Source organism: Alternaria viburni, assembly GCF_023758015.1.
Source record: "Alternaria viburni strain BMP 2772 chromosome Unknown scaffold_10, whole genome shotgun sequence".
NCBI lineage: Eukaryota > Fungi > Ascomycota > Dothideomycetes > Pleosporales > Pleosporaceae > Alternaria > Alternaria viburni.
Window position 1 is genome coordinate 790,342 of NW_026055779.1, and position 11,468 is coordinate 801,809.

Here is an 11,468-nt window from a genome sequence, read left to right on the forward strand (position 1 = left end):
AGCATGTCGGGCAACGTTGTCGACCCTGAGGCACGCGACAAGTACCTCCTGCAAGGTCCGTTGGGGTGAACTGGAATTATCCCACAGAACGCTGATGATATGTAGTGACTGCCGGACCATCCTATGATGCCTCAAAACACGAACAGGTATCAGTCAACGGCGCAGAGCCCACACACGTCGAGAGCGACTTAGTTGAAGCATGGATCCGCGTCCGAATCAAAGACTACCATGGCCTACCTCGCGGTTCACCAGCTTCATCATCTTACTTTGATCACCCACAGCATACCTCTGATAGATACTCCATCGCCTACTCATTCGTTCCCAAGCAGGATATGTCCGGCTCCGATCTTGTCATGGGCTTCGATTACGGCCATTCGATCAAGCACCAGCTTCCACCAGGTTTCAGATACGCAATGAAGATCGCCACGAGCATGCTCGACCCAGGGCTCTACTCAGATGCATACTCTGACGAGCCGTATCTCTACGGACCCGCGCTATCGAGCTTCTTTGCCTTTCGCATTGGAGATCGGACAAGCGATGTATCAGCACAAGATCAACTCGCAAGTCTCAGTCAAGAAAGTGATGATGTGATCGAAGAAGGTGCGTCGGGGAGTGGCAAAGAAGTGCGCAAAGCGTCGTCCATGCCTTCAAGATGGAAGAAGCGGCGGAAGCATTACCTCGATGAACAAGCCCTTTCAGCCTTTACGTTCGAGAAGGGTCGCATGTACCATGCCGACTTCTTCAACCCACACCTTGACTTTGCGAACTTTTCGTTGAGGCTGCCCGGTTTCTCGATCAGTGTGGCCAAGTACGTGGATGAGAAGACGCATCATCTAAGATATGTACTTCGGAATCGAAAGACGGAGGAGGTACTTCTCGTGGTCTTCTTCAAGTTGCTGTTTGGCAAGGAATTGGATGATACGTTGGAGAAAGAGAAGAGGAGGGAAAGTGCGCCGCCGGCTGTGGCTGTAAATGATCAACCAAAGCCAGAGCGGACAGGCCACGACGAGCTAACGAGAGTACGTGCTGCTGAAGAAGCTGAAAGACGAGCTTCACAACCTTCTCCTCGGATGGGTCATGAGGAGTTGACGAAAGTTTGCGCTGCTGAGGAGGCCGAAAGACGCGCTTCGCAACCTGCACCTCGCGCTGTACAAACCGATAATACGCCATCCTCTGCAAAACCTACCCGTCAAGAAGGTTCAGCGTCTGGAACAACCGCTCAAGTCGATGGCGAGGCGCAAGAGGATCAGAGTTACATCAGCCAAGCGACGAGCGCTGCGACAAACCTTGCAAACTCAGTGGTGGCTGTTTACGCAGCCTTGGGCTTCGGCAACTCATCATCTTCCTCGTCGGATTCCGAACCTTCGAGCAGGAGTAGTTCGGCGCAGCCAGCAAACAAGTCGATGGCAGCTGAGATCGACAAGATGGACGATGCAACGGTAGAGCAGTATTTGCGGGGTCGACACGGAAGTGTGTGATGTTCTGTATATGCATCGGTTCTTGGGCGATAGCTGGTATAATGTTGTAGTAATCAACATCTCAATGCTGCGAAGGTCTGTCCTCTTGATCTAACTGGTTGAATTTGAAATGATCAGCACGCTACCTTAGTGTAATTGAGGTCGACCGTGGATCCGGATTTGGGAATCTCTAGCACCGGAGGATTGTGATTGTAACTTTGTCCGCCGCCGTTTCACGGGCTATAGCCAACGCCACAACGCTGCCGTATGTAGCGCAAGGAGCCCATGGATTTAGGTTCCGTATAGAGTGCTGATGAATACGGATGACGTACGACTGGATGATGTTTGGCGAACGGTCTTCTCGCATAGCTTCTGTTACTACTCTATCGAAGAGGAAGCATCGCGACTGCTTCATCTGCGGCGCGAGCAATAAGCCCTACCAATGTATGCGACGCGTGCTTCAGAGCCTTGGAAGAACACATTGCCAGAAGCGTGGTGAAAGAGCAATCAATGATATGAACCGGAGAATACATGGCGCACGCCAGTCGGAACCCAGGCTAACATGCACGTGCGCGCTCGGCCCCGCAAGCATCTCGAAGCCGATGAAACTGCGACCTTGTCTCCTTGACACACGCACTGCACCACCCGCCATTCCAACGGCAACAATACACGCCCTCCCAACGCGCGGGCGCACTCAACCAGCAAGTGCAGTCGGGCCTAAGCATTTCGATGCGCAAGGGCTTACCCTAGCCCATCGGCAGCATGCCTCCACCTGACAGATCAGCGTCTCGGAAACTTGCAGTTCCATGGCACTAGTCACGTTTTGACTCTGGTCTTTGCTCGTTTGCTCGTTCCAGCAGCCCAAAGCACCGCTGCGTCTCGCGCAGACGCTGTTGCGGTCAGGTACGTACCTGATTCACCCGGCGTCAGTCGTCCCGCTCAGCTGCGGGTATCTGTGTTCCAGTACTCGAGACCCTTGCGGCGCCCTTTTAGTGGCGCGGATTCATGCGTTGCCGGTGTGTATAGACTACCTTTATGTAGCTGAAAAAGTCCTTCATTACGCCAAATGGGCTGGCGCCTTTTGCTGTACTACCAGCCTTTTCACATGATCAGCTTTTCGACCGTCTAGTGTTTGTCAAGTCGGCCCGGAGGTCAATCTCAGCAACCATGATAAGCACTTGTTTGGACCTTGCGCTTTTGTGCCATCCTGTACTCGCTTTCCTCTCGATACAACGACCAAAAATGGCGGCTCCGATTTCGAAATGGCAGTACTTCCTTCTCAGCTTTCTTTCGCTGCTCGCTATTCGCTATGCGAGTACGACGAACGCGAGTCCTCAGGTTCCGGTCGTCCATGAAATTCAACAGGCTGTCGAGCAGGCTGTTTGCCAGACGGTTGACCAGCCAAACCCCATTGCGTCACAGTACCCAACAAATGCGACGGGAACGTTGAACGGCACAATCTCAGTCCTACCAATTTCCCTGGATCTCGCACGCAGTCTCATTCCCTCGCAATACCGCATCTTGGAGCACGCATACCGCCATCTCCTCCCTGACTTCCCGGAAGGAATGTACCCAGCCCTTCTCCAGGCAGTCCACGACCACGGCGTACAAGCTTTCGGCTTTCAAATACCCGACTTCTCGGTACGATAATGCGCCTAACCTTAGATCGTGATCCACGGTAGTAGTGCTAACTTTGACTAGCGTGGTGGCATCGAATTCCCATTCCTCGATCTCCTTGGCGACAATGCCACGTCCTTCAAGTGGACGCCATCACTGGTTATGTCGGCTGAAAACGTCATCGCTCTTAAGGGCGCCGCGGACTACGGAATCAAGACTTACCCGTCGTTGTTCGAGCCTGCTTGCGATGCATACAGTGCGGTTCCCGACGCTAAGGAACCGCGAACTACGTCTTTCGAGGCGACGAGCGCTGAGGCTGGCGCCGCATCCATTAGCACGCGGTTGTCACTTACGTCGGAAGTGAAATACCCGCTGGGTTTCTTCATGAACATCACCAACCAAGTCATGTTCGGCGACGGCAAACAATGCGACAACATGATCCGTCTCTTCAACACCAGCTTGACAACAAGCCCCAACAAGATCGAGACCGTTAAGGGCACCGTCAAAGTCAGTGGTTTCCCGCTTGAAAGCGAGCAGGAGTTCGAGTGCGCGTATGGAATCAGGTTCAGCTCGGCGTTCATCGAGAACAACTATTTGCCTTGCGAGAACTTCAGGAACTACGGCACTGCTTAGATGGTGATGGGGAGAATAGCAGATGTAAATTGCGTCTTTTTTCCTGTCGCGAACACATGCTCCGAAGAGAGCACAGGACGTTGGGCGAATGTCCGCAAATAACGATACCCATTAAGCCACGGTGGCTAGCGAATACCCCTTGGATTGTATATAGAATTTTAGAGGAATGCACTGGTGTATATACATATCGTTTGTCTTGTCCAATCGTCGACTTATCCGTCGCGGATCATTTAAAACCCCAATTTGACATCCTAATCAATCAAGAGCTGATCGAGCCACATATGTACGAAGAGGCCAGGTTCGACCTGGCCGAGGTCATGACAAGGAGCATGCAGAGATATGTCGCGATCTGCGAATTTCTCATGCTGCGAATACGGCTGACCATACAGCAAGTGGGTATATCCGATGCTTATACGACTTACCTCGAAATGCGTATAGGCCGGAAGGTCGGGCTTATGGTGTAAGTTTACGAAATCAATAAGCACTTCATGTCAAACATGTCATGACCAGGGCCAAATGTTGCGTGTCACATTGCAGAAACATGCCACAAAAAGCGCAACTCACCTGCGACAGTGTATAGCAGGCGGGAAGATCTCATCTCCTCCAACTGGCCAGCGATCGCACAGAAATCCCTTGACGGTGGTTAGAAGCATGTCAGGTGCATGTTGGAGAAAAGCGTACATGTTCTGATTGGACTGTCTCAAGCTCATACGCCCGAAAGGGCCTCCAAAGTCGCCATTTGTTGTACAAGTACCGCCGAGTCGCGGTAGTCTTCGCATCAATACTGCTGTAAGCCGAACCTTTTGGGAATCGCATAGACACACCTTAACGCCAAATTCCGGGGATATTTACCAAGCGCCTCTTCTGCCTCCGCGACGACCTCCTCGTCCACCACGGAAGCCACCGCCACCGTATCCACCACCACCTCCTCCCCAACCTCCACCGCCGCCTCGGTCCATGTCGCCGCCGGAGGGAGCGTAGGAATTGCGGGGTGGCTGGCGGTCCTTGAGCTCCTTGGTCAGGGCTTCGTAGGACTTGCGCATTTGAGCATAGCCGAGATGCATCTTTCCGTAGAAGTGGTCTGCTAGACGCCGATCATTGTCAAGACGGCTGAGATACGCACCACATACGTCGCACACTTGGAGCTTCTGATGTCCAGATGGACCTCCGGTGTCTGACAGAGCGCGCAGCTCCCTCTCTCGCTCCTCCTTCTCGGCTTTCTTGTAACGGACCTTGGTGAACTCTTGGACGGCCATGTTGACCATGCCTTCCTCGCCCATGATTTGGATCTCGAGCATGCCGGCGTCGATCGATTTGGTCAGTTCGTTAATCGCTTTGAGCTGTCGCGCGTGAGCAGATAGTGCAGGTCCCCTGGCCGGGATACTTACAAGAGCGTTTGTCTGCCTGATCTCTTCAGGCGTCTTCTCCAGGCGGCGCTGGGCAGTGTCAATCTTGCGATTACAGCTGTCAATGTGATGCTGCATGTCGCGCATGTAGTCAAACTCGAATCCCCATTTGCGCTTCTGTTCCGCGTCTGCCTCCTGGTACTCGGTCCGCAGCGCCTCGTTGTGCACCTTGGAGCAAGGGCCCAGTTCGTTCTTGGTGTTGGTGAAGAGGTCATGGGGGCAGTTGCCTACGAGGTAGGAGCGACAGACCTTGGTGTCGTTGATGTTTAGCTGGGGCGCGCGCTGGTCGGTTCCGCTCATGAGCTGTTCGCCCATAAGCTGCTCTGTGTCGCGTTAGCATGGAGCTGTATTAGTAATAGTGATTTGGGGAGACCTACCAAGCAGCCTGCGCGTCTCTGCGGCGGCCATGGTGTGTAGATATTAGGAATGCGCGGTTGGGTCGTGATGTGGAGAGCTGCAAGGTGAGTGACAGCCAAAAGAAATCGCGACCGCGGCAGTGCCAAGTATCCACGCCGGGTGACCAATCACCGGTGGGGCGCCTTCACTCCACATGTCCGCCGCAACCCCAACATCAAGGGCCTATCGTCAGTCTTCCCGCTCACATTTCGCGTAGAGAGCGCTACGATGCTGCGATGCTCTCGTCTTTTTATTTTGTGTTGCTCAATGCCTTGATCGCTTTCGTCTCTGCGGGCGCCGACTACAGCGAGCGCCTCCTCCTGCGACCCCTTCCCCAGAACACCCTTCTGGCCTCTTTCAACTTCCGGAGCAACGAAAGCGCGACTGCATTCGAACAACAGAACTTCCGATACTTCCCGCGATCTTTTGGACAGATTCTGCAACATGCGCATACGAGGGAGCTACATTTAAGGTTCAGTGTTGGAAGATGGGATGCTGAGAATTGGGGACAGCGGCCATGGAACGGCGCAAGAGAAGGAGGGACTGGCGTTGAACTGTGGGCTTGGGTAGAGGCTGATACTGAGGAAGAGTACGACTTCCATGCATTGGGCGAGAAACTTCGACTAATTGCAACAGAGCATTTGCACGATGGCTGAAGCTTACCAACGCTCTGTCAGGCCTCTTTTGTGCCTCGATCAACTTCATCGATGCCACCAAGACCATACGGCCTGTCATGTCGTTCGATCCCGAAGGCCAGCACCGTAACGCGTCCAACCTCCACCTACTCCACGGCACGCTACCCCACGAGGTCGTCTGCACGGAGAACCTCACGCCCTTCCTCAAGCTACTTCCCTGTAAAGGCAAGGCCGGTGTATCCAGCCTACTGGATGGACATAAGCTATTCGACGCTTCGTTCCAAACCATGGCCATCGATGTACGACCGACGTGCGAAGAGGGTAGCTCAAGCTGCTCAATAGAGATGGAGCAAAGCGTCGACATGGTCCTGGACATTGCGCGAGCCAAGCGACCTAGAGACAACCCTATCCCGCGACCTCTACCAATCAACCAGATGGAATGCGATACCTCCAAGCCATACAACGGGCACGATACCTGCTATCCCTTGAACAAGGGCACCGAGCCCGCCTGGACACTAGAGGAGGTCTTTGGAAGACCGCTCCGGGGAGCCTGTCCACTCGCAGATCAGGCTGAAGGAGAAGCGAATAACGTTTGTATCAACTTGCCGCCGGAGCGCGAACTCGAGGTCAAGACAACAGGAGAATTCACCGAATCGAGACTAGCATCAGACACCCTCCGATGCTACAAGCTCCCCATCGGCGAAGACCTCGACCTCGTCCTACCCGAGCAGAAAATGAAAACCGGTCTTGTCCGTCCCGATCCTCTAGTCTTCGCGGCAAGATCCATCAACGGGCACGGCCAGGAACGCGGTAGTACACAGTCCGTCATCAAGAACCCGTCCGCCACCAACGCAGTCGAGATAGTATACCTAGAGTCTCTGCCCTGGTTCATGAAGCCATACCTTCATACGCTGCAAGCCCGCGTCGACACCACAGACGAAAGCCCCATAAAAGAGACCTACTATCGACCAGCAGTCGACCGCAAGCGCGGCACCCACCTCGAGCTACGCCTGGTCATCCCACCAGCCTCCACCCTCACCCTGACTTACGACTTCGAGAAAGCGATTCTGCGCTACACGGAATACCCGCCAGATGCGAATCGAGGCTTCGACGTCGCACCTGCTGTTATCCGTATTCTGTCGCCGCAGTCAGGAGATAACAAAGGTGTCTACGTTCGCACTACTTCGCTGCTACTTCCTCTTCCTACGCCGGATTTCAGTATGCCGTATAACGTTATTATCTTGACTAGTACGGTCATGGCGTTGGGCTTTGGCAATATTTTTAACTTGCTTGTGAGGCGCTTTGTGGGCGTTGATGAGGTGCCTACTATGGGTGCTGGGGGACTGAAGGGTATTATTCTGGGGAAGGTAGCTAGGCTTAAAGGCATATTGGGGATGGCTTAAGAGTTGGTAATGCATGAATCTCTTCAATGACGTACGCGATGCTGTCGCGCTTGTACGTGACTTCAATCTGCATAAAGATCAAGCTGTTAACACTCAACGAAGCGCATCAATTACGCCAACGTGCTCAGATTCATCAAGCGGACACGTAGCGGAGACCAGGCTGAAAGCCTGCAAGGTTGACATCGTCGCAAGGCTGGGCTGATCCCCGCATTGCCGACTCCGTTGAGTGGACGCTATCTGCGGCAGGCGCACTGCTGTGCTGCGCCTTCTTACAAAGTCTTATCATCTGCCCACTTTCCAGCCTTTCGCTTCATCGCTCCTTCCATCTCTTTGTACGCCCGCCATGGCCGAAGTGGCCGGCACCATTGTTGGTGTCATATCTCTGTCCCTGCAATTGTACGACAAACTCTCCGAATATACGAATGGTGTCAAAGATGCGAAAAAGAAGGCTGAACAGATTACTCGCGAACTGGACACACTGGTCAATCTCCTTGAGTACCTGGAGACCGCTACTAGTAGGATGGACCCCACTACACCCATCGCATTGGTGAAAGCTATCATACAGCAATGCGCGCTCTCCATAGAGTCGATCAGGACGAAGGTCGGGGATGACACTCCTCCGACGAGCTCCAGCAAGTTCTCGACCCAATCGCGGAAAGTGATCAAACGGCTAGCGTATCCGTTCAAAGAGAGCGATATCAAGTACTGGAGAGATGCTTTAAGCAGTATTCGACAGAACCTGCAGATTGCATTGCAGGCGTTAGAGATGTAATTGCTGCATCGGTGTGTGAACGATATATCAGCTAACAGGTCTTAGGGATCAGTGGCAACAGAACTTCGCGACTGTACAGGGACAGCTTGGTCAACTTTCGCTCAACACTCAACTGATTCTCGATCAGCAGCGACGCACTCAGACTTCGCCCAATGGTTGCTTTATCGAAAAGAGCTGGAGCACAAACGTAGAGTTAGCCACCAGTCAACGACGTTCAGATTTCATACAGCCCTTCGTCAGCCGGCATGATCATATATTTGCCCAAGATCTTCCGATCGGAGTTCACTTGCCGAGTTCACCCGCAATATGGCGACAAAAGAGTTCCAGCGATGCACTACTGCCAATGTCTGCAGTAACTCTAGAAGAGGAGACCAGAACTGTGCGAAGATTCGAGCAGAACATGCGGCGATTGCCCTCCCGACAGTTGGAGAATCTGAATGCTTCCGTCCTGTGCACATGCCGCAAGCGCCTGCTAAGGAAGCAATTTGTGCGGTCACCATTCGTCGTGTCACGGAACGAAGCACACTACCATGATACAAACTGCCCATTGTGGACGTCTGGAAGCCACGAGATGACAATCGGATTTGGGATGATACTTTGTTACCTGATCCTCGGCCTAAAACTCCGTTTGTTCATGCAACTGTCTATTGGAAGTGGCACTTTCTCGATCATGCCGAGCTTATCGTTTCGTCGGATTGTCACTGAGGAATCTTCACCGGCGTTCAGGCTGATTAGAGACATGCTACATCATTCTGATGAACTTGATTCCTTGAATCACTCTACGGAGCTCACAAAGATATTCCAGACACGACAGGCTTCACCGCACGAACGTTTAAAGGACGGAAAAACACTATTACACGTGAGTTTTCAACCGCCTCATCTGACTATTGGGGGCATTGCTAAAACCTAACAGTACTTTTGTGCACTTAGCAATGGCACGGCGAACCTCATGAGCCCCAACAGCCTTGATACCTATCAACTGTTCCTAGATCAGCTTCTAAGTTACATGACTTACGCAGATGCATCGGATACTGATGACAGCGGAAGGTAAACAAGACACAATGCTGAATCCCAGAAATGACTGATCATATGAGATTAGAACATGCGTAGATCTCCTCTTGCGGGATTCGAGCAACTACACCGCGTCCAAATCCGTATTCAAGATCTTGGGGTTCGATCTTCTGCGTTACGACCTAAGGATATCGACAGCTACCGACGTTGCCCAAAGTTATAGCTCGTGGGTCGGAATTTCGTTCACATCCTTTCCAGATCCTTTCTTTGGCCTTAGCGACATCACTGTGTCAGCGTTGCTGAGATCAGAAATGGACTTTAGCAGTGCGACACAAACGCATAATTCTAACCACACGTGGAAAAAAGGAGAGATTTCAAAGTTGTATCATATAACAACTCTTATGGGCTGGACACGCGGCTGCCAGATCCTCCTCGATGCTCATTTGAGCTATACATCAGATGCGCCTCCGGTATGGTCGCGGGCCTTACTTCTCTTGGAGGCCGTGGACTCTCATAGTCAAGATATGGTGCAGTTCTGGCTTGATGTACGCGAAAATGCTACGGCAGAATATCTTGCAGACATTGGGGGTTTAGAATCTGCCGTTATACACGCATTGGCGGGATCTCAAGTGGATATAGCAGAGATCGTGGCCGCACATCTGATCGAACAGAGACACCAGCTTCGACAGATGATAGAAAAATCTGGCATCGAATGCGAGTGCGTCGGAAGATCAAGAGGCGTTCTTGACGCCCACGCCACGTGTGCAACACATGCACTTGACAGAATAGGCCTCAAGATTCCGCCCTCTCTTCGGCCGACTTCAGTCAACATATACAAAGTCCCCACAATATATAGCGAATTTCTACAACCCGATGCAAACTTTTCGTCAATTCCGACGTTAAAGATCTTACAATTCCTGTACGACACTGGCTTCAAGGACCTTGGTATAGTAGACAAAGAATGCTGCCACGATATAGCTTGCTCGCCATTGTTCCTCGCAATCGCATTCTGGGCGAAAAATTATAACCGTCCTGCGGAAATACCCGAGTTTTTCGGAATGATAGACTGGTTCATAGGCAAAGGGGCGGATATCACCGATTGCTGGCTGGGGTCAAAGATCACCGCGTTACATTTCCTTAGCACAAAAGCGGCCTGCATCATGCTCGACAGCGAACTGGCAGTTATAAACGATCGTTGCGATGTAATTGCAAAAGCATTCCAACACACGATGACAGACGATTGCCAATGCAGCTGTAGTACGCACGGCTGTACCAGCATGGCTTCTTTCTTCAATAATGCCAGTTCCCAGTACTTCTGGTTAAGAAGTGGAAATTCGGAAGGGATATTGGGTCTACTAAGGTTAGATCGCGTTCATGTTCGCAATCAAGATATGTATCAAACGTGTAGGAAGTCTTTGCAATGCGTAGGAGATGTGGCAAAGGATGCGGCGAATAGGTGGACAATCACCAACCTCATCAGGCTATGTGTCTTTTCATGGCTAGGCGTTCGGCACACCTGCTGCAACCTCGTGCGGTTCATGGAGTCCCTCAACTATGCGATCGAACCCGACCTTCAGCGTGCGCCTCCACCGCGATACCCCCCAGACGAGTTGCGTCGCATCCAAGAAGAAGACGCCTATCTCGTACGTCTGCTAGAAGACTTGGTGCCTCTCTTTGACGCACGGTACGACTCACATGACGGCGATCTGTTATCTTTCGTCGACGACGTACTAGTACCGGAGGTCAACTTCGTACTGGAACGACTGAAGCAAGAGGACGAGGCTGCACATGCTGCGAGTAGGCGAGAGATGGGCGTCGTCATGACCGAGGAACATGAGAGTTATGTTTACGAAGAATACGAGAGTGACTCTGCAGACGAAAGCGAAAGCGATGATCGTAGAGAAAAATGGGGGTGAAGGGGACGTACGTCGACATGGATTTCTGGTGTGGATTTACTAGTTAGTATCGAATTCACTGTCCTATTTCCTTTCCTTCGAACTTCTTCCAGCATTTGTGACTCCCGTGATATAAAGAGATTCGTGATCTTGACGACTTGTCCCTTCCCTTTGGACTCTACGTAGAGATGTACACCAAGTTAGGCTCTTAATAGAGACGGCAATAATTCGCGCCGTATTTTT

At 52.0% G+C, this 11,468-nt stretch overlaps 6 protein-coding genes across 6 annotated transcripts; 5 read left to right on the plus strand and 1 right to left on the minus strand.

The window, feature by feature from the left end:
- Window positions 1–3: 3 nt before the first annotated feature.
- On the plus strand, window positions 4–1,478 carry J4E79_005529 (uncharacterized protein; the record flags this gene model as incomplete). Its single annotated transcript, XM_049354407.1, has 2 exons — window positions 4–55; window positions 106–1,478. The coding sequence occupies 2 exons, from the start codon at window positions 4–6 to the stop codon at window positions 1,476–1,478; spliced, it is 1,425 nt and encodes a 474-aa protein (XP_049211272.1).
- Window positions 1,479–2,699: 1,221 nt separating this feature from the next.
- J4E79_005530 (uncharacterized protein) lies at window positions 2,700–3,707 on the plus strand (the record flags this gene model as incomplete). The annotated part of the gene is made up of 2 exons (XM_049354408.1): window positions 2,700–3,098; window positions 3,159–3,707. The coding sequence occupies 2 exons, from the start codon at window positions 2,700–2,702 to the stop codon at window positions 3,705–3,707; spliced, it is 948 nt and encodes a 315-aa protein (XP_049211273.1).
- An 848-nt stretch (window positions 3,708–4,555) lies between these two features.
- J4E79_005531 (uncharacterized protein) lies at window positions 4,556–5,521 on the minus strand (the record flags this gene model as incomplete). Its single annotated transcript, XM_049354409.1, has 3 exons — window positions 4,556–5,047; window positions 5,096–5,436; window positions 5,491–5,521. 3 exons carry the CDS (start codon window positions 5,519–5,521, stop codon window positions 4,556–4,558), a joined length of 864 nt encoding a protein of 287 aa, XP_049211274.1.
- A 224-nt stretch (window positions 5,522–5,745) lies between these two features.
- On the plus strand, window positions 5,746–7,547 carry J4E79_005532 (uncharacterized protein; the record flags this gene model as incomplete). The annotated part of the gene is made up of 2 exons (XM_049354410.1): window positions 5,746–6,098; window positions 6,146–7,547. The coding sequence occupies 2 exons, from the start codon at window positions 5,746–5,748 to the stop codon at window positions 7,545–7,547; spliced, it is 1,755 nt and encodes a 584-aa protein (XP_049211275.1).
- Window positions 7,548–7,890: 343 nt separating this feature from the next.
- Window positions 7,891–8,364, plus strand: J4E79_005533 (uncharacterized protein; the record flags this gene model as incomplete). The annotated part of the gene is made up of 2 exons (XM_049354411.1): window positions 7,891–8,315; window positions 8,358–8,364. 2 exons carry the CDS (start codon window positions 7,891–7,893, stop codon window positions 8,362–8,364), a joined length of 432 nt encoding a protein of 143 aa, XP_049211276.1.
- A 2,243-nt stretch (window positions 8,365–10,607) lies between these two features.
- On the plus strand, window positions 10,608–11,246 carry J4E79_005534 (uncharacterized protein; the record flags this gene model as incomplete). Its single annotated transcript, XM_049354412.1, has 2 exons — window positions 10,608–10,690; window positions 10,739–11,246. 2 exons carry the CDS (start codon window positions 10,608–10,610, stop codon window positions 11,244–11,246), a joined length of 591 nt encoding a protein of 196 aa, XP_049211277.1.
- Window positions 11,247–11,468: the final 222 nt, after the last annotated feature.